Source organism: Coturnix japonica, chromosome 3, assembly GCF_001577835.2.
Source record: "Coturnix japonica isolate 7356 chromosome 3, Coturnix japonica 2.1, whole genome shotgun sequence".
In the NCBI taxonomy this organism is placed as follows: domain Eukaryota; kingdom Metazoa; phylum Chordata; class Aves; order Galliformes; family Phasianidae; genus Coturnix; species Coturnix japonica.
Window position 1 is genome coordinate 28392222 of NC_029518.1, and position 19617 is coordinate 28411838.

Consider the following 19617-nt stretch of genomic DNA (forward strand, 5'->3'; position numbering starts at 1 on the left):
ACTCTTTAATATCTGTTTTGTTTATTCACCCATTCCATACATGATAATGCTGACATATTTTTCTTTCAATTTTCAAGCGTTCTACATATACAGTATATATATCTACATGAACATGTAGGTGCTTGAATGCATGCTAGAGTACATCTGCTATCAAACCCCTGAACTTTTCATCAAGCAATTCATCTGTAATTTCTAATTACAGAAACTAGCCAACCTAAAGGTCCAGTTAATAAGTATGCTTATAACTTGAACTCTGTTCATTCACAGTAAACCTAATGAGAGTTTTAAAGGTTTCAATATTAGAACGTTAACAAATGTCTTTATAATCAAAATCTGCAGACATTTTCCTGAAAAAGTTTAGTTTAACACAAAAACCCTTTTTCTAAATTTAGAAAATATATCAACAACCTACTTTTCAAAGCTTAGAATGACTCAAGAACAAAGTAAAAAGACCCAGACTACGTCTTCTCTAGCAAGTTGTATGGCTCAGCAAGACTGGCTCTGTGCTGTTCCAAGTACAGATACACGAGGTGTTTTACTTTCGAGCAGCTCCAGCCTCATCCTATGACTGACTGCCTATTATTAGCTGGGGGTAAATTCCTAATGTACACATTTTGACTTTCATCCCAAATGAATTCAGTTTGTGCCTCAGATAATACCAGCCAGTGAGAATCAAAGTGTAGAAAGAGAAGTCCATTGGAAGGTGCACTTCAAAATCATGCTCTCAACAGGAAGTGAATTATGAAAATAGATAAACTCAAAACAGAACACCAAGAAATGCAGCACTTTCTAAGGCTGGGGATGAGACACACAAGAAGCTGCTGTGATATATATTTAGGACTTTTAGTATTGAAAGTAGGTAAGTACCAACATTTGCAGGTTTTTCAAATATATCTCTTCAGAATTAGTGAATAGTGAAGTAGATTAAGAATGGTTCCACGTTCTGATAAATAACCCCCCCCCCCTTTTTTTTCCTAATATCATTTTAGTATTTTAAAGTTGGATGAAAGGACTAAAAGGGACTCTTTCTTGTCCTACAGTATTTCCAAAGCTTTTTAAAAAAATAACTCCTTTTCTTCACTCATGACAGTAAGATACTGGGTGTACACATTTGTCAGCTACACTGGGCTAATGTGAAGCAACACGAATCAAGACATGAGTAGTGGAAGAAAGAAAACCTCAATAAAATATTAGAGTGCAGTTACACCTTAAAACTCATGCATTTTAATAAGTGACCTAGCTCAGGCTCATTCTGAGTGAAATGCTTCTGCAACAGATGGATTAAATCTGTTTGTGCATTAAGTGTAGCCAGTGAGTCTTAGTGGATTACCACAGAAACTGGGCTGGACCTGTGTATTCAAACAACCCAGGAGAAGAAGGGTCTTACCTTGATTCAATGACTACATCACATACTGACCACTTCCCTTCCTTCCATCCCCCAACCAAACAAGCTCCTATTAATGTGGAAGAAAAGTTCACCAAGGAATTTGTTTACTCAGCTACATTCTGAAACTCTAGTACCCTCTCTGTTTAGAAGGTTTGGCAGTACTTCAATATTTGACACAGTACTTCTTGTTATGGACATGATACAGATTCAAATGGCCACTGGATATTAAGATGAGAGAAGGTTGTATTACTTACCCAAGGGTGCGAAATTGTGAATTCCCTCTGCATTATCAGGCTCAGAAGCTAGCACTCTGGCTTTCAAACTACTGTCTGTTGCTTTGGTGGGTCCAGAATCAAGGAATTTCATAATAGTTGAAACCATACTTCTGGCTGTGTTAACAATAGCTCTTGTGCTCGTTACCATGTTGTTACAAATAAGCTGAACACCACCTATGTATAATTGAAATAGGGGAGAAAAAAAAATAAAATCAACAAAAAAAAAAACTTGTTCAGAAGCCTGTGACAGATTCTAAGCAACCAAATACATACATAATAAATTTGCTTCTCTAGACATGTCTGTATTCCTTAAGTGATATAAAATCTATAATAAACCTCTTATTGGAAGTATCCAAAGAAAAGACATTCTTACCCATATCATGAAAAGCCTTCAGTGCCTCACTTGTGTCCAAGACTCGTAAAATGAACCAGAGGAGAGGTTCAGACAACTGACAAGTGGCGAGAGAACCCTAGAAGAAAGTTAAGAAATACAATTTCATACAGAATTAGAAAGTAGAATAAGAAATCGCACCAGTCAACCTCTCTACCACAAAATAGCAGCATCATCCTCCAGAACATTCACTCATACACAGGAGAATCCTTTGCAGTAAGGAAAAGATTTAATAACAAGGTAAGTAGCTGAAGGGAATTAAGAATATTGAGAGTTTTAAATGTCCAGTAATATAAACAGAATAAATGTGTTTCCCACTTGAGCACAACGAAACATTCAATCCACTTTTAGCCAGGAATATTCACAGGAATATCAAAATATCCTTAGAGAAACTCCTTAACTCTCTTCCCTCTTCAATGTGATGGAGACTTCTATCTTCTTCACCACCGTAATGTTGGAAAAATATTAATATCAGTTAGTTTACTGACAAGATAATAGCTTACTGTATCGACTGAAATGTAATCATCTTGAAGAACAGCAAAATTAAAAGGCACCTACCTGCCTTCCCATATACCCACAAGCCATGTAAGTAAGAATTGGCTGAAGCATCACTTGCACCGTTGTTGCCTTCTTACTAAGTGTTGTCAAGATAGTGAACAATCCATCTCCAACTGATATTGCATCTAAGCCGCCATGAAAGTTCTCATGTTTAGTGAGATGTAAGCCACTTGCACCTTAGTGAAAACAGAAACAGTTCAAGGTTCAGAAGCTGAAACCTAACAAATTGCTATAGCATAGAGGAGAACTCAAGGAAATTTAAAATTCATTTTAGCTAATTACTGGCGTGGATTTTACAGGAAGGAACAATTTTCAGGTTCATATAAAATTACCATTAGTATTTTTAGACCGCTTAACATCTCCACCTCTATTGGAAGTACCTCTCCTTGAACTTGTCTTCCCAGTGTTACAGCTGAGGATTTATTCAGTAATACTGATTACATATTTGCTGAAAAGGAGGAAGGAAAGCAGTAGGATATATTCTTCCCTAAGAGAAACTACCCCTGTAAAAATTACTGCCTCACAGAGCATATGACATCAATTTGAGCTTTTAAAAGTGGTTTTAGATTGGAGTTGGGGAAATGGATTTCATTTCCTTTCCATTTACAGGAACTGGAATTATACTCACAGAAAATAATATAGAGAATGTGTTTAAGTGATCTTTGCATTATGCCTTAGAGAAACATTTTGGCAAGAGAATTGACAGCTAGCTATAGTACTTGAATCACTTTTAAGTTGTCAAGAAAGAAAATAGTGGTAAGCTTTGAAAGCATGGAGACAGAAGTCTCGTAGGACTCAATCTCTGCAGTGTCTAGAAAAGTTAAAAATAAATGACACAGTTGAAAAAGGTGTTGCAAAGATTTTGAGGCATGGGAAGGGAAGGATAGGATGGGCGTGCTATTACTTATGTCATTTCCATAGTCTGTCAATGAAAAATGTAAAATCCTAATGAATTGCAAAGACAAAACTCAAAAACTTCATGTGACAAAAGAGTTACTGAAGGCTGTTCTGGTTGCTGATCTACTGGCTTGCAAGGTGCAGTAAATCAACATTATTAGCAGAAACTCTGACACTACAGCCACTACTTAGCAGTGCACATCTGCTTAAGTCTTTCAGTTTATCTTTCCTGGGTAGCCAGCATTTTACACTACCCATTACGTGTTTACTACTAAATGCTGGTAATTGATATCATATATAACTTTGGCAGCAATCTCGGAGAAGTGTTTTGTTCAAAGAAATTGCCTAGAGAGAGCTAAATACAAATTTTCTTGAAGGAACTAAAACCACAAAGAGCTGCATTATATCTTCCCAAAATACACACACAAATTAGTTTTAGTAACCTATATCAAAAGGCCCTGGGGGAAACAATCCACTGAAGGGATTCAGTTGGCCCAGTACTCTGAATTCTATGAAGAACATACTGAAACAGCATTATCTTTCCAAATTGACTTCTTAAAAAATACAGAATATTTGCTAGACACAAACTAGTTTGGAAAGACATCAGAGTTGAAGAGAGGATTTGAATTCACCCCCCAAAAACATGCACTCAAAAGAACCAACCATGCAAAGAACAAACTACTTTCAGTATTCTTTCATATTGCATTTGTGATACAACACCAACTATCCAGAGTGAAGGATGTGGTTTTTCAGAATTAATTTCAGGAAGATTCCAGCAATGCACTTCAGTCTTGTCAAATCCTGCCTGCTGTTTAATTTGACTGCTGAGGATTGCAACTTACTCAGTTGCTCTTACAACAAATAGACCGCTGGTCAGACATTCATGAGTTCTCATCCAAAGAACACACTGTTTTCTAACACCACGTTGGTTAAACACTTTCACATCTGCTTAAGACAAATCAGCACAGAAAATGACAGAAAAGCTTTCTTGGAAATAAGAGAAACAGTACAAAATTTCACAATTATTTTTGTCTTTGAAATAGAGTGCACGGTCCAAGCCTATCTTCCTGTAAAACATTCTTCTACTTTTACACATGCATTACCATTCATGTAGTATTTCAGAAACCTACTCTCTGTACCGGGATCTCCCTGTGAAGGGAGAATGAAATGGTCAATCTCCAGAGGTCCCTTCCAACATCAATCCTTCTAAATTTGCTGAATCTAAGAAGTATGAATGCCAAACACACTGCCATTTGGCTTTAATTGTTGTCTACCATCTTATATTGTTCTTTTTTCACACCATACAGCACTTGCCATTGTCCACACTTCTCTATCAGCTTCTCCTTTTCTGTCTTTTAGTGACACATTTTGTATGTCTGCACTCAATGCATTTTAAAGTTTAAAGTGTTTACCACTGCAAAAGATCTTCCCTTTTAATTAAGAAATACCTACCAATAATCATTGCCATAGCGCTGCTGTTACACTGGCCCAGGGCAGACAAAATCTGGCTCATAATTTGTTGATTGGCTAACACCAAGTCCGCAACATATGCAGTTGATCCTTGAATACTAGGATTGTTTCCATTGCCATCTTTGCCTCCTGAAACCTTTTCTTCATCAGACACGCTGTCTGTAGTGCTGCTTGCTACTGGTACACGAGCACTGTATTCTCGGTTACTGGAAAGTGGCAGTTGAACTAAAATGTTCACCAGCTTTAACAAATCAAACATAAGTTGATCCCTTGTCATTTCTCCACAAACTGCTTTGGCATCGCCTGGACGGATAATGTTGGCAAAAAGTCCCCCAAAACATGCTCTAGCACCCACAGAACTGTCTGAGCCGCTGCGAGACATCACTTTGTCCGAACACGTGATGTAATGATGCACAAGGAAGGTTACAGACTCGATGACTGCAGAAATAGTGCTAACTGACACGACTTCAAAATTCTGCTCCAGGGTAAATTCCAAGAGTTTCACTTGTGCATCCAAAGGCCCTTGGCCTGTCTGAAAAGCACCTCTGAAAGGAAAGAGGGAAAAAAAAAAAGATATTTCATTATTCAATATTAACATAATATTGTTGTTGTTCCCCTGAGATTTAAGAAAAGCACACAAGAATTCCAATAAGCCATTTTCAGCAATTCAATCTGAAGCATAATTTATTTCATAATTTTTAACTACCAATGATTACTCAGTCAGTAGAATCTCTTCATGCTTTAACTTTTCTGACACTACAAACAACAAAAGCTTCTTTTGGAAAAGCCTGAAATCTAGTTAGATCTTATTTGTTTTGCCAACCACCAGACCAGGCTGTCCAGAGCCACATCCAGCCTGGCCTTGAATGCCTCCAGGGATGGGGCATCCACAACCTCCTTGGGCAACCTGTTCCAGTGCTTCAGCACTCTCTGTGTGGAAAACTTCCTCCCAGGATCCAACCTAAACCTCCCTGTCTTAGTTTAAAACTATTTTCCTTTGTCCTGTCACCATCCACCCTTGTAAACAGACATACTGCCTCCTATTTCTATGCCCCCTTCAAGTACTGAAAGGCCACAATGAGGTCTCTCCAGAGTCTTCTCTTTTCCAAGCTAAACAAGCCCAGTTCCTTCAACCTTTCTTTGTATGAGAGGTGCTTCAGCCCTCTGATCAACTTAGTGGCACTTCTATGCGCTTTCACACATTTACCAGTAGACTGTAAAATGAACTTTCTGAATCAAGTGTCTTTAAAATAAAGCTGATTTTAATTCTCTAAGTGTGGTTTGGTTACTAACTTGAGACTTTTGACACTGAGTCATCCCACTATAACATTACATACAGAACAAAATATTTTCTATAAACAGAAATGCCCATATAATTCAAGTTATAGGTGTAAGATTTCTTAGGGAAAGCTGAAACCGCTTTCTGTAAGATTAAACAATAGATAACACCAAAGTGCCACCTACTGGAAAACAGGGAAGCCAGAAAATGAGGAAGCACTTCCCTCATTGCATTAAATAATTTGCTTTACCTTTGGTTAATTCAGGCCTGTCAGGATACTTTTGTCTTTTTCAATGGGTAAACTCAGCAAACGTGCCTTTATTTCAGGGATTACTCTAACCCTGAAAAAGGTCTAAATCTTAGCCTGAGATGTAATGACACTCCAACCAACACCTCATTGCTTACATTCACTGTCCTTTGCATAAAGATGGCTGGTTGTGTGTGGATTCCAGGTGCACTGTTCCACAGGCTAGAAACTGCCTAGGTGCCACTAGTAATGCAGTGATCTCAATCCATACATAACTTGACAGTACAACAAGAAAGGGATGTACACATTTTGGTGGTGATTAACAAACAGATTTTACAGACAAAGAGGGTAGGAAAATAAAATAATAAGATTTACCTTTCTGTTGAAAGTATATGTATTAATTTCAATAAAAATTCACTAAACATTTGAGGACAAGTTGATGAAAGGTGCACTTGTAATCGAGTAAGAAATTCTTGCATAGCTTGCGTAGCAGTTGGCCCAACCTAGAGGGAAAGGAATTTTAATAAGTGTATACAAAATTGAAATGTCTTCAAGAACAGGAAGTTGTTCCTAACATGAAAGACGTTTTCTGAGAATAGATAAGTATTACGTAACTTAACTTGCTTTCTGAATCATTTTAGAGTTTTCTATTCCATACCAATTTATACCATGTGTTTTTCTACCATTATCCATGAGTAAAAAACAAGAATTCAGTTCTTTGCCCAACACTCACTAAGTGTTTCTGAGACTCCTGTCAAATATTACATAAGTTAAGTTGGGCCTATTTTTTTTTTCTTTTTTTAACCTCCTTTCGCAAATGATTCAAAGACCACAAAGAGAAGAAAAACCTCAGTTGAAATTAGGAAACACAGCAGAAATCATATTAATAGAACAGGCAAAAAAGAGAAGCACAAAACACTCTTCTAAATTGTGGGACTGCCAGATATTTAATCTTCACTGTCTTTTTTATCCTAATCCAGCACGACTTCAGTAAGCAAACTGAACTCTGCCAGTTTTCAATGCACTGCACACTACTAAAAAATCTTCACATAAAATACATTAACCAAGAAATCAAATAGCATCCCTCCCTGGAGCAGCTGTCCACATAAATGTAAAAAGGAAAGATCACTATTCATAGCTATTCACTATTCACTACTATTCACATCAACTTCCCACCAGTCGTTCATCAGAGCCAACAACAAAGGAAAAACAACAAGCAAAGGATATAATACATTATAGATAACACACATTTCTGTCAAGTTCATTTAAATGCTATTATGAAGAGTTATTCTGTTATTTTAATTTCTAGTTACCTGTGGACTGTGTTGATTTGTTCCATGAGGATTTGTGCCAGAAAGAAATTTCACTAACACATGAATGAGGTTTGGATCTGACACCAGCAGTTGGGCTGTACTTTCCTGAGCTCCAATGGCACTGCTTGGACCAGCTTAAAAATAAATGCATGAAAAATTAAACCCAATTTCCCAATTAGGGAGGACGCTAAAATAATCAAATTCTAAACTTCTTACTGGTCATTCTGTTTGTATCAGAGACCTCATCATTCAAAAAAATTCCTTAAATTGAACAATAAGGAACCAAATAGGAGGGAAACTTCTCAGTCAAAATGGCAATTAAATTCTGGCTACTTCTATGTCAGATTAATAGCATCCAGAGCAATGAAATAAAAATAGCATTGGAAATAGACTTGCTATAAGAAGAAACTCCTATGGGAAGGCGGATGAAATGAAAAACAAAGATAATTGATACTAAGGTTTCCCCTTACCAAATTCCATTTTATTTTTTAACTATAAACAGTTTTACTCCTTTAGATGATTGCAGAAAACTAATGCTGAAAGCAATCCTTGTATTGCTATACAAACAATTATGCATTGATTTACCAATATTAGATATAGAACAAGTATGCTTGGTTATAGCTGACAGAAGATGGAAGGGCAATAGCTAGAATTGAATAAAAAAAGCAAGAGCATCCCAAGGCATTCCAGTTCCATTCTATTATAGACATTAAGCCTGTTGCAGTTTACATTTGACAGTGCAATGAAGGACAAGCTTGTAAAAGAAGCTCAGTAAACACTTCCACTGATTGCCTGAAAGTAAAACCAAATTTTTCAGAACAGAAAAGTCTTCCACTGCAGGATGGGTTTTGGAGATACCAGCCTTGGTGAACTAATCAAGTTTATTTTCCCCACCTGGAACTGCACCTATGAATGTTTACTGAAGTAAAATAGACAAAATGTTAATTTTCCCCCTGAGAAAACTAGATATATTGGTTGTCAGTAGGTATTTTCTTGGCTGGTTATTTTTGGGTGGTTAAATTTCTAATTCTTCCATAGTTCAAGTGAAAAATGAAAATAAACACCCAGATGACAAAAGGTATCAACTTACAAAGGTCATATCCCTTGTATGCACACTCAGACCTGTTAGCGTTCTGCTGATCTTGTGTAACTGCAAAACTGAAACTAGAGTCTACAACTCCAGTTTTTCCAAAAGTACCCAAATTTATTTTAAAACAAGTGTTTAAAAACTCATAAAATGTTCTATAATTTTTATTTGAAGAAGAAACATTTGTACTTTCCCGCATTGCTAAATAGCGCCTTCAGAGAATAGCCTATGAAGTCTACAATCAGTGTGACAAGCAACACCTACATTCTGTGGGGTTTTGTTTTTATTTTAAAGGCTAGAACTTCCAAAGAATTGACAGCCCCAAACCATCTTTTCCTGACAAACAGCAGCCAAGTTCACAGGCTAACACTCAGCTCCACTGCTTCTATAGAAGGCTCTGTAGTTTTCCTGCTTTACCATGACTGGGTTGACAGCAAAACTATACCTCCATTACCCCTTGTGTAATTTCATTTTTGCATTTTCTATTTAAAAGCTGGAAATATCACTGCAATATAAAGCCCCACTCTATTTGTACTTTGCATTAAAAGTCTGACACAATCTAACTCAGACCTGAGAATGCATCAACATTACCCACTTTGTTATGTAGTGTTTATACTCAGAACACCTCTTTTTCCAATGGTATCTTTGGTGACAACATAAAAGATGTGCAAAAGGGCACATGAATGGAGTATGAAAACCTCTTGTTAAAGAAACAGATCGGTAAACATTACAAAGATGATACGGCAGAAAACAGCTGCTTACATTACAGCAACTGAAGCTCTCATTTTTTTTTTAAGCAGGTATCACTTTCACTTATCAGAAGGAGTTTCGGAAATTTTTCATGAGATCATTAAATAATATCAAGGAAAAAAAAAAAAAAAGCGTTCCAAAGACAAGGATTTCAGATAGCTTATACATGAAAAAAATGATTCTGGGGCAGATTACAGTAAACAGTTGAGAACAGTCAAGTCACCATGAAATAACAAATTATTTCAGGAAAGTACGGTGTTCCATTACTCTGGATTTCTTTCTTCTGTTATAATTGCCTTTAGTCATATGGTTGGTGTCAAAATGGAATATGGCCTAAATACGTACATTTTCAGAGATTTCAGCCTTCTTTAGGCTTAAGGACAAAGCCACAAAAGCAGTCCCCATGACAGCTGCTCAATTACCATCATAGCTGTTTAGAAGCTAAATTTCTTCATTGAAAATTGATTGCATCCCTTAATGTCTATACTTGACTTGTGGCAAAATTTCCTTGAAGGAATAGGGGAGATTATCATTATCATGTTAGGTAGCCATGCAGAGAATGCACGATAATCTCACAGACATAGGAAAGTGAAATGAAGTGGATGGATTTTTTCCTGAATACATTTAGCTTTTAGCGGTTTACCTTCAGAGAGCTTAACATAAGCAGTGACTGGAGTCTGCATATTTATAAAAAATATTCCTACCGCATCAGAAAAAACATGAATTCCTCTTACACTGCTTTAATCCTCACTCTCTGCTACTTTTTCCCATAATACAAAGCTACTTCCCAAGGATCTTTAGCTAGTCCTCAGATTTCCTTTTCAGAAGATGCTATGTTGCTAATCAATTAACATTGATTTCAAGTTACAAGCAGCCCACAGAACTCACCCTCTATTGCCTCTTTGTTGGAAAATCAAAGTACTTCTATGAGAAAGGGAATATTTTGGTAACATTTGATATTAAAGTCAATGCTTACTTGTACACTGTAACAAACAGTAACAAAACATTCCACAACTTACCATTAAGCTGCATATTTGTCATGAGAGTTAGGCTATGAAGCACAAGGCACCATGTTCGGAGTAAGGTGTTAGGATACCATGCCAGAACTGACAGGAAGCTAGTTACTGAAGCTGTCAAGAAAAACACATTTTCCCAAGTATTAACCTTCAGAATGTTACAAGAAGTTTCTATTTTGACTGTAAGCTGCTATATTATTTCTTTATTGTTTGTTGTGATTCCTTTGTTTTGACAACTAGTGATCCAGGCAATTGGGAAAAGATTCCATCACCAATGTGCCATGGGAACTGGCCCACGGAACTTTCTATAGTGTCAACCCATGTCTTCTTAGAAAAATAAAAAGATGCAAAGAAACATTTCATTTGAAACAGTCTCCAGGAAACTCAACAAGTTCATAGTAGGCACTGATGTTTTGGACTTTTGCTATAAAATACAACAGATTTTTAAAAACTGTATAGATTACTATACAGAAAGAAATAATTAGACACATCTTTCTCCTAGGTCAGTAGACTGAAAACAGAAAGTAATAGGGCTTCCCCATGCCCACCCTCTATGGTGTACCAGGAAAATAAATTTATCAAAGAAGTGCATAAAAAGATGCACAGCTCTTTTTAGACTGAAGAAGTATATTTTAAGGAGCCTTTTTGGCAGTAATGATCAATTAAGAACCATGCATTTTAAATTTAATTTAGGACAAGATTACAGAAATTCAAGGAACAATTCCTCAGTTATTATTAGCTACACAATTTTCATGTCAAGCAGATAGTGAGAACTCTTTAGCAACAAAGAAATAATTCATTTTGACACTGATCTTAGTAAGAACAAATAAATATCAAGTACTTAAGAAAGCATTTTACACCTGAAAGTTAATTTTCCCTATTTAGTATATTTTACCTTGATTCAAAGAAATTACAGGAATTCGATTAGCATTATAAAGGAAAATATCAGCACCGCTGTCTTTACTTCCAGAGGATCCAGAATTCAGGCTTAATGTGAGCCATAACTGCAAAAGGGATTCAAGCTGCAAAAAGAAAAAACAAAACAAAACCATGTTTAGATCAAATTCCTGTGTCTTCCATGAGCAGCAGAGCACAAAAAATTTTCATTTTAAGTCATACCTACATCTTCAGTTGTTCCTGTTTCACTGAAAACGTGCACACACAATTTGCTCTCCCCTCCTTCATTTACTGGGATTTTAGAATTTTGATCAATGAAATACTCAAATTTTATCATGACTAGCAAATGTTTTTTATGTTTGTTTGGTGTTTTTTTTTTTTGTTGTTTTTTTGGTTTTTTTTTTGTTTGTTTGTTTTGTGATGGACTCCTTCAAAATACAGGTAAGCTTCTCTTAAGATTTTCCTTCAAACTGTTGAAAAAGTAGCTGTAAATATTGCTCAGAAATCAGTGTATCATCATCTTTCTACTGAAACACTGGTTAGCACGTATACTTTGGGAATTCCACCATTTAGCCGAGAGATTCTGAACGGACAACTGAAAAAATTCAGAAAGAATTCACAGAAGCCAGTTTAACTAATGGGAAATTTCTTTTATCATCAGAGTCAGAAATGCTTACTCTGAATGACTCCTCTGAAGAAACTAAATAACTGATATTCTGAGGAAACTTCAAGGTACTTTACCTAACTCTGTTTTGACTACTGAAATGCAGTCAGCTATCCAGTTAAATACAGACAGGCAGATACCTAGGCACTTCTATAACACACACTACATTCCTTTTTATATATCAAGAAAAGCATTTTTAAACTAATGATTTTTCAAAAAGCATAGCTCTCATTTTAACATTTTGGATCACAGAACCATTCCAACCTTCTTCTATGAGAAGAGTCAACTAAGACACAGATTGAGCTGGAGACCTGGTTTTCAAGACCAGCTGGGTCTTGAAAACTTCCACAGATGGCAAGTGCACGTTTATTATAACAGTAATAACTGGGTAACAACTGTCTTTCCACTAAACCTACAAACTCGTTTTAAATACAAAAAATAAGACACCTATCTACTTACCTATTCTAACAAGAAATTCCCTATTTACTAACAAGCTTTCAGCAGCTAATCTATAACATTATTGGTACTGTTATCCATGACAAGTTTTGTGCACAAAGCACATAACCTGACAGGTTAACTGTATCCTAAGCAATACAAATTCAGGAAGAGAACTTTACAAATTTAGAGAGAAATATTATTAAAACATTTCAATGTTCACAATTCTATACCTGAACATGGTGGACTTGTAACATCGAAAATAGCTTGTTGAAGCACGCGCTCAGCATTGGTATAGATGACAGCTGTACAATCAGCTGGGCGTTTTGGTTAGCAGCATGCAATCCCCTTAGCAATGAATCATCTGTTCCAGTAGGAGACTGGGTTACTGTATGAAACAAAACAAAGAAGTACCCCACCTCAGCAGATTATTTTGTAAAAATTGGCAAAAGCAATTACATACTTATTTCTTCTTCTTTTACATGTAAGGGAAACATGCTTATGCTATAATTTATCAGATCACTCTTCACTGTGGTGCTCATCTGTGTTGGACTACTAACTATGCTACTGCGAAAGGCATATTGGAAGGTCAGATATCTTCACAAAAACTATTTGGAAAGCGAGCCAAATTCAGGCCCTTGTTAAAGATGTATTTCAGAAATTTCCTGATAAAACTTAATCAGCAACACGGGTATTTTGACAACAGAAGCTTATTGCACAATCAAGTTCAAAATACTATTAAGTATTTTCACTTTTATCACTGAATAGGTGAAACAAATAAGAAGCAGCTTTCAAAGAGTTTAAATTTCACAATGAAAGTAATAACTAAGCCTCACAAAAATAGGAAACAATGTTTAGATGCTCATAGATGAGAAAACAAAATTACTTCTTCCATTGTGTTATTATGCACTGTAAAAGGAATCCTGCCTATTTGAGCAACTTCAGAAAGTGTCTTATATGTATATATACACAATTTAAAAATCTGAAAAGAAGAAATCTATAAAGTACAGCCTAACAATATCATTAAAGCAAAATTCAGCTTCTTCTAAGCTGCTATGTGACTGCAGAAAAAATTAGTATAACTTCCCAATGGTCATTATGTGAAGAGAATAATTTGACAATATATAATTACATGTAGGAGATGTGTTGGTCAGTGCTTGCAGAATGGAATCAGCCTCCAGAGTGGACATCATTTTCAACATCAGTTCAGCCTGCTGTTCAAGTCCAACTTCTAGACGTGCATCTAAAGCTACACAGGGCAACAGAGTCAAACTGAATTATAACGAAGACAATTATAGTCAGTTACTCTAGTTATCTGTGCAAGCAATATAGATATACGGTCCACACTAAACTTGAAAAAAATCTCAGCATATCTGATGTAAAAGTGAATATTACTATATGATGCCAGCAACTTACACTCTGAACTGAACACAAGATCCTCATGGATGTGAAATATGTAATTAATAGGAAGAGAAATTTCTCATAAAATGCACACATTTATTTTTACAGTCACCTTAATATCACATACAACAAAATCTGCATGTTTAAGCCAATACTTTTCCTAACAGTAATTGCTCAAACAAGAACCAAAGTAAGTATGGCAGGGAAGAGATTTATAAAATCACTCCTGCTTAGCAGTAGCATTCAAAAATGAACAAGTATGCTGCCTTATCCCTCTTTAGAATAGGAACAACTATGCAAAATATCATCCAGTTTAGAGCTTCAAAAATTTCTGTCTAGAAAACAGGAATAACTTAAAACTGACCATAAAGGTGCCTTCAAAAATTTCAGAAAATGTGATTTTGAGCTATGTTAGACACAGTTTTAAATAAAGACCTTCACAAGACCTTTTCTCAGTACTCACAGAAAGTCTGGTATATAGAAAATTTATTTCCATTTAATGCACGCAGTTATTTCTAACACTAACTTGATATACTGAAAAGTAGCATACAGTATCACAAAACAGATAACCACAAGAGTTCATTGCTTACCTTGAGAAACAGACACACTCACAGTCTGTGATCCATTTTTCTCTGTAGCTACTGGTGGTTTTGCAACTGGAATTCCAACACCTCCAATGTAAGGATTGTAATTGTAGGTACCATAATCAGCACCCCAGTAATCATACCACGTGCTGCTTATAGGCTTAAAAAGCAAATGAAAAAGGAAAAAAATAACAGCAACTCTTCAGACTGCCCAAACACAAAAATGAAATTCATGATGACAAACAACAAACATGGAAATTACAAGAAAATAAAACCAGGAAACTGGATCTAATAGCTGTAAAAAACTTGTTGCAGTATTTTGTTGCCATACAAACTATTGTTTCCCTAATGATTGCAAAAATCCAGCAATTTAATTGCCTCTAAGACCAAAGAAGTTTTATCATCAGTTTTTCTCAATATGATACAAATATATGAGCAACTTGGAAGTGGAGTTACCACACAGGTATTTCGAGAAGCTATAAATAAAGATACAATACTATATTGTTAATGTACTATTAAAGAAACCTCGTGGCCTTAGTGAGGCTCAGGAGCTATTTGAACTGGGTTCTGCAAAAGAAAGAGTTGAATAATCTCTACCCAAATGTAATAATTAAAGGCACTAAGAAAGAATATGGATGACAAGAAAAAGAGAAAATAGTAGTAAAAGACTGCAAGAAGGTAAACTGCATAACTGCATAAGACAATGTATTTAATTGAAGATCTGTCAATTATCATCCTACATAAACAGAAAAGCAAAATAAATCTTAAGGAATAAGGAAGAGTTTTTCTGGCTAGTTTTTTTTTTTTTTTTTTTTTTGACAACATCCTATTGGACAATAAGACCAGGAAGATATCTCTGGGTGAAGTGGACTGGAGGATAATGCCACACTCAATTATAACAGATGAAGGATAGAGTCAAAAAAATTAAGCAGTGAGTGGAAGATTTTGGTTGAGGAAGATCTGAAGAAAAAAAACTCAACATGATAGGTAATCAGGTGTAAAACACGAGACAGTATAGAAAAGATAAGAAAACAGTACTGTCTGAACAAGTGGTGCAAAAAATAATTCACCTTAACTCAAATGAGGCCTACTCACTGGGAAGGACAGGGAATCTCAGGTGCATCATACCTTGAAAACTTTGGCTGCAAGGGGATCTTTTTCCAAATCAATATCCAAAGGATCAATATCAACCTCCATCAGGTCTTGCAGCAATTCAAGGTCAATGTCTTTATCTTTTTCCAAAGATGACAGGGGTGGAGCACCTTTGAATGTTTATGACTGTTTTAATATTACCGAGTACAGTTTATGAAACAAGGATATATCATATACTTCACAGGTAATGCTAAGGCTTTTAATACACACAGCTCTTAGTGGAAACATATATCAAATTTGCTTTGTTGAAATAATGAGAAAAATACTAGTTTTTTACTCATCAGACATCATACTAAGATCAAGAATTATACACATCTTGCCTTTATTTTCAGAAACTAATTGTTCTATCATAAAAAAAATCTTTACAGAATTTTTGACAGATTAATTATAGCAAAGGTTGTTTATTACTTCTCAGCAGGCAACATACACTTAAGATCACAGAATAATTTACCTGTGATGTCATGTGTCAAAGGCTCATCTATTGTTTCCACTAATTGAACTGCGGATGGCTGAAGAGAGTCATCAGAATCCCCAGCTGAAGCGCCAGCATCCTCTCCCAAAGCACCTTCTTCCATAGCTTCAGCCGCTATAGGTGCCAGCAATTCTCCTATACGTGGCATCAAGCACACAACTTCATTTCAAATTTCATTCCAGTTTTTCCACCGAACTCTAAATTCTTCAAGTGCTCACTTTTTCTGAAGGGAGGAGTTCTGATTTTTTTCAAATAATTGGGATCGTATATATACACACTTGACTATTCAGTGCAGAAGGAATTCTTACTCAGGTTTTAATTAATTTATATAAAATATTTTAATGCACTTATTGCAATCTAATCTTAATTTGCTTGTGAAATATACAACTTTTTTCCAACAGTCAGGAGATTCTAAAATGACAATAACTCAAAAAAACCCTGAAGAAAACAAGTTTTTAGCGTAAGCCAGATAGTGCCTGAAGGTTATGAATTTAAAACAAACCTGCTAGAATATCCTGCAGCATACAAGTCAGAGAATACTGAGCCCATGCTCCTCCCCAAGAAATGTCTCCTCTGTTAAAGTCAGTTCCAACAAGAAGGAGCAACAATCTTTCCAACTGAGTTTCATTTACAATCTCACATAAATGAATCGTTGGTCTTGTAGCATTTGCAATTCTAGCAAGAACCTGAAAAGATAGAAAAATATAACTGTACTGAATCTCCCCCACTCTTCCCTCTCAAAAACATTAAGTCATCAAAATTGTGACTAAATCTCTTTCAATTCCTATATGCAAATACTGACTACTTGAGAATCAGCATTCCTAAAAACAATGTGGAAACACAATTCAACCATGAAATTTACCTGTCCACTTTATTACTAGAGATTTTCACTCTCTATCAGCAAAAGTGCCTATCATTTCTGGCTCAAAGGAAAACACTGTGGTCCTCATTTTCCCTCAGTTTAGTTCAAGAACTTAAAATAAATAAATCAATTAAATATTAGGAAACTCTGATTAGAAATGTTTTTATAGCAAAGTGAAGCTACAAAAATATCTCCAAACACTTTAGAAATGCCTTGTGCAGCCTTCAAAGGCTGAGTAATTTTGGAATGAAAAACCAAATCAGAGTACTACTTCCATTTCTCAAGCATGTTTAAGATGATCCATATTAAGGTTATGGATCAAATATAAACACCTGCATCACAACAGTTCAGAAGAGCACACTAGATGGCACAACAAAATCGTCTTTAGAAAGGAACATCCTACACACACAAACCTTTCGATAATCCACAGTATTTTATCCAAACAGAAAAAAAGTTCAAATGTATTGGACGGAATATAAACAAAAAAGAAGAATGCACCAAAATACTATGGGAAATGGTTTTAAACTAAAACAGTACATTTAGATCAGACTGAAAGAAGAAACTCTTCACTATGAGGGTGGTGAGGCACCAGAACAGGAGGATACCTCATCCCAAGAACTGTTCAAGGCCAGGGTGGATGGGGCTCTGGGCAACCTGATCTAGTGCGTAATATCCCCGCACATGACAGGAGGGGATGGAACTTTAAGGTCCCTTCAAATCCAAACCACCGTATGATTCTACGAAATAATATTCAACAATGATGATAGAGCTGAGTGGAGTTGATACTGCACTAAGTGTAGTTCTTTTTCGGGAAGCAACACTTTACATTCACAGAATCACAGAATGAATCAATGAAGCAAACTGCTACAGTGACTCAAAATCTTGTGTTCAGACTAATGGAAAAGACCTTCAACTACTTAATATAGTGATAGCAAAACAGTCAAGTTCTTCCAGCTTGTTTGTTTTTAATACCATAAAGATATGTAATATATGTCATTTCCATGAAGATTAGATTTTGGTTACCAAAAAAATTGGTATTATTACTATGTTAAATGTTAGAACTCTCAAAGTTACACTCTCTAGGTGATTTTGAAGCCATCATACCATCAGTTACAGAAAAGGTGGCAGATCAAAGAACCTACCTCACCACATATTACCAGAAATTTTAATGTTACAGTTAACTTTTATCATCAACCAATCAGAAAGAAGTAATAGAAAATTAATCTAATGTGATACACATTGCAACTGTAGAATAGCATTTCATATTCTGTTTACCTTACAGACAAACAGAAGTAAATCTGCATGACAAGTGAAATCCATAGACAAAAGGAAGAGTGCCAGCTTCTGCACTACAGAAATACAACGTTCATGTGCCAGTGTAAAGGGAAGAGGCTCAATTTCTGGAGTTTCCTTTGTTGTTGATACTTCTGTATCCAAAGTAGAACGAGGCCATTCCGCAGTACGACGTAAACGTATTAAATCCTTGAAGTGCTATAGAAATGGAATTTGAAACAAGTTACATATTTTAAGACTAAGCTCTGGATCTCTTCCAAGCAAAAATCTGAGGCAGCAGTAACAGTAGAGTCTAGGAGTATATGAGAATCTGAAATGGAATTAAGGCTTTACTAGCAGAAATTTATTTTGGCAGCATATTGTCTCAGGTGACTGAGCAATAACCAAGTTATTCAGTTCCGCACAAGTGCCATTTAAGTCTTAATGTTTGCCTTAAAACATATAATGTATATGTATTTCATAAGCTTCTTTCTCACCACCTGCATATAAAACTATTGTTAGCATGAAGTGAACTGCAGACATATATATTGAAATTTACACTTAAAATAAGACTGCTTACTTTCAGTTCATCACATTAGAAGAATGCTCAACAACATCCAACAATCATAACATTAACAGGTTATGAAGCATACATTAAACACTATAAACTAAATTCAATAATTGATCAGAGCTTTAAACTACTTCTTTTTATTTATTTATTTATTTTTTAATATTGATGCTACCAATTCAGTGGAGGAAAGAATGTGCTTTTAATAATCCTACCATTCATTAAAGACACTCATTTAGTAGTTCAGCTCATTGTACCAGCTACAAAAGGAGTCTGAAATTAGGTAACACAAAAGCCTCTTATAACCTCACATCTCCTAGATACTGAAACAGACCAAATAACTAATTACTAAAACAAAAGGTTTCAGCTTTCTCCAAAAAGCAATAAATATTTTAGGTTACACACAGCTTGTCATAACTGGAAGTGATTAGTAGGTGAAGTAGTAAAAACCACATGAAATGCAACTATCCAATGTACAATAATACCATAACTAGATGTTAAGATACTTCAATATAAAATTTTTAGTTCAACATGCGTATCTGGATGCAACATGGCTGCTATAAAGTGAAACTTAAATAGCTAGACAGCATATTTCTGCCAGTGAATCATTAAAAGATGTCTCAAGGGGGTCACTGCTGGA

At 35.6% G+C, this 19617-nt stretch overlaps 1 protein-coding gene across 8 annotated transcripts in view; it reads right to left on the reverse strand.

Moving 5' to 3' along the window:
• BIRC6 (baculoviral IAP repeat containing 6) overlaps positions 1-19617 on the reverse strand; it is a 151134-nt gene that overhangs the window by 73617 nt on the left and 57900 nt on the right. For all 8 annotated transcript variants that reach the window (XM_015857677.2, XM_015857679.2, XM_015857673.2 and 5 more), the window contains 15 exons: positions 18413-18628; positions 16778-16961; positions 16255-16410; positions 15780-15913; positions 14658-14811; positions 13799-13915; positions 12900-13054; positions 11566-11692; positions 10674-10784; positions 7818-7951; positions 6880-7007; positions 4961-5523; positions 2612-2787; positions 2036-2132; positions 1642-1836 (listed from right to left, as the gene is read on the reverse strand). In XM_015857677.2, the coding sequence (XP_015713163.1) occupies positions 1642-1836; positions 2036-2132; positions 2612-2787; positions 4961-5523; positions 6880-7007; positions 7818-7951; positions 10674-10784; positions 11566-11692; positions 12900-13054; positions 13799-13915; positions 14658-14811; positions 15780-15913; positions 16255-16410; positions 16778-16961; positions 18413-18628 (2647 nt within the window). The remainder of the gene's footprint in view (positions 1-1641; positions 1837-2035; positions 2133-2611; positions 2788-4960; positions 5524-6879; positions 7008-7817; positions 7952-10673; positions 10785-11565; positions 11693-12899; positions 13055-13798; positions 13916-14657; positions 14812-15779; positions 15914-16254; positions 16411-16777; positions 16962-18412; positions 18629-19617) is intronic.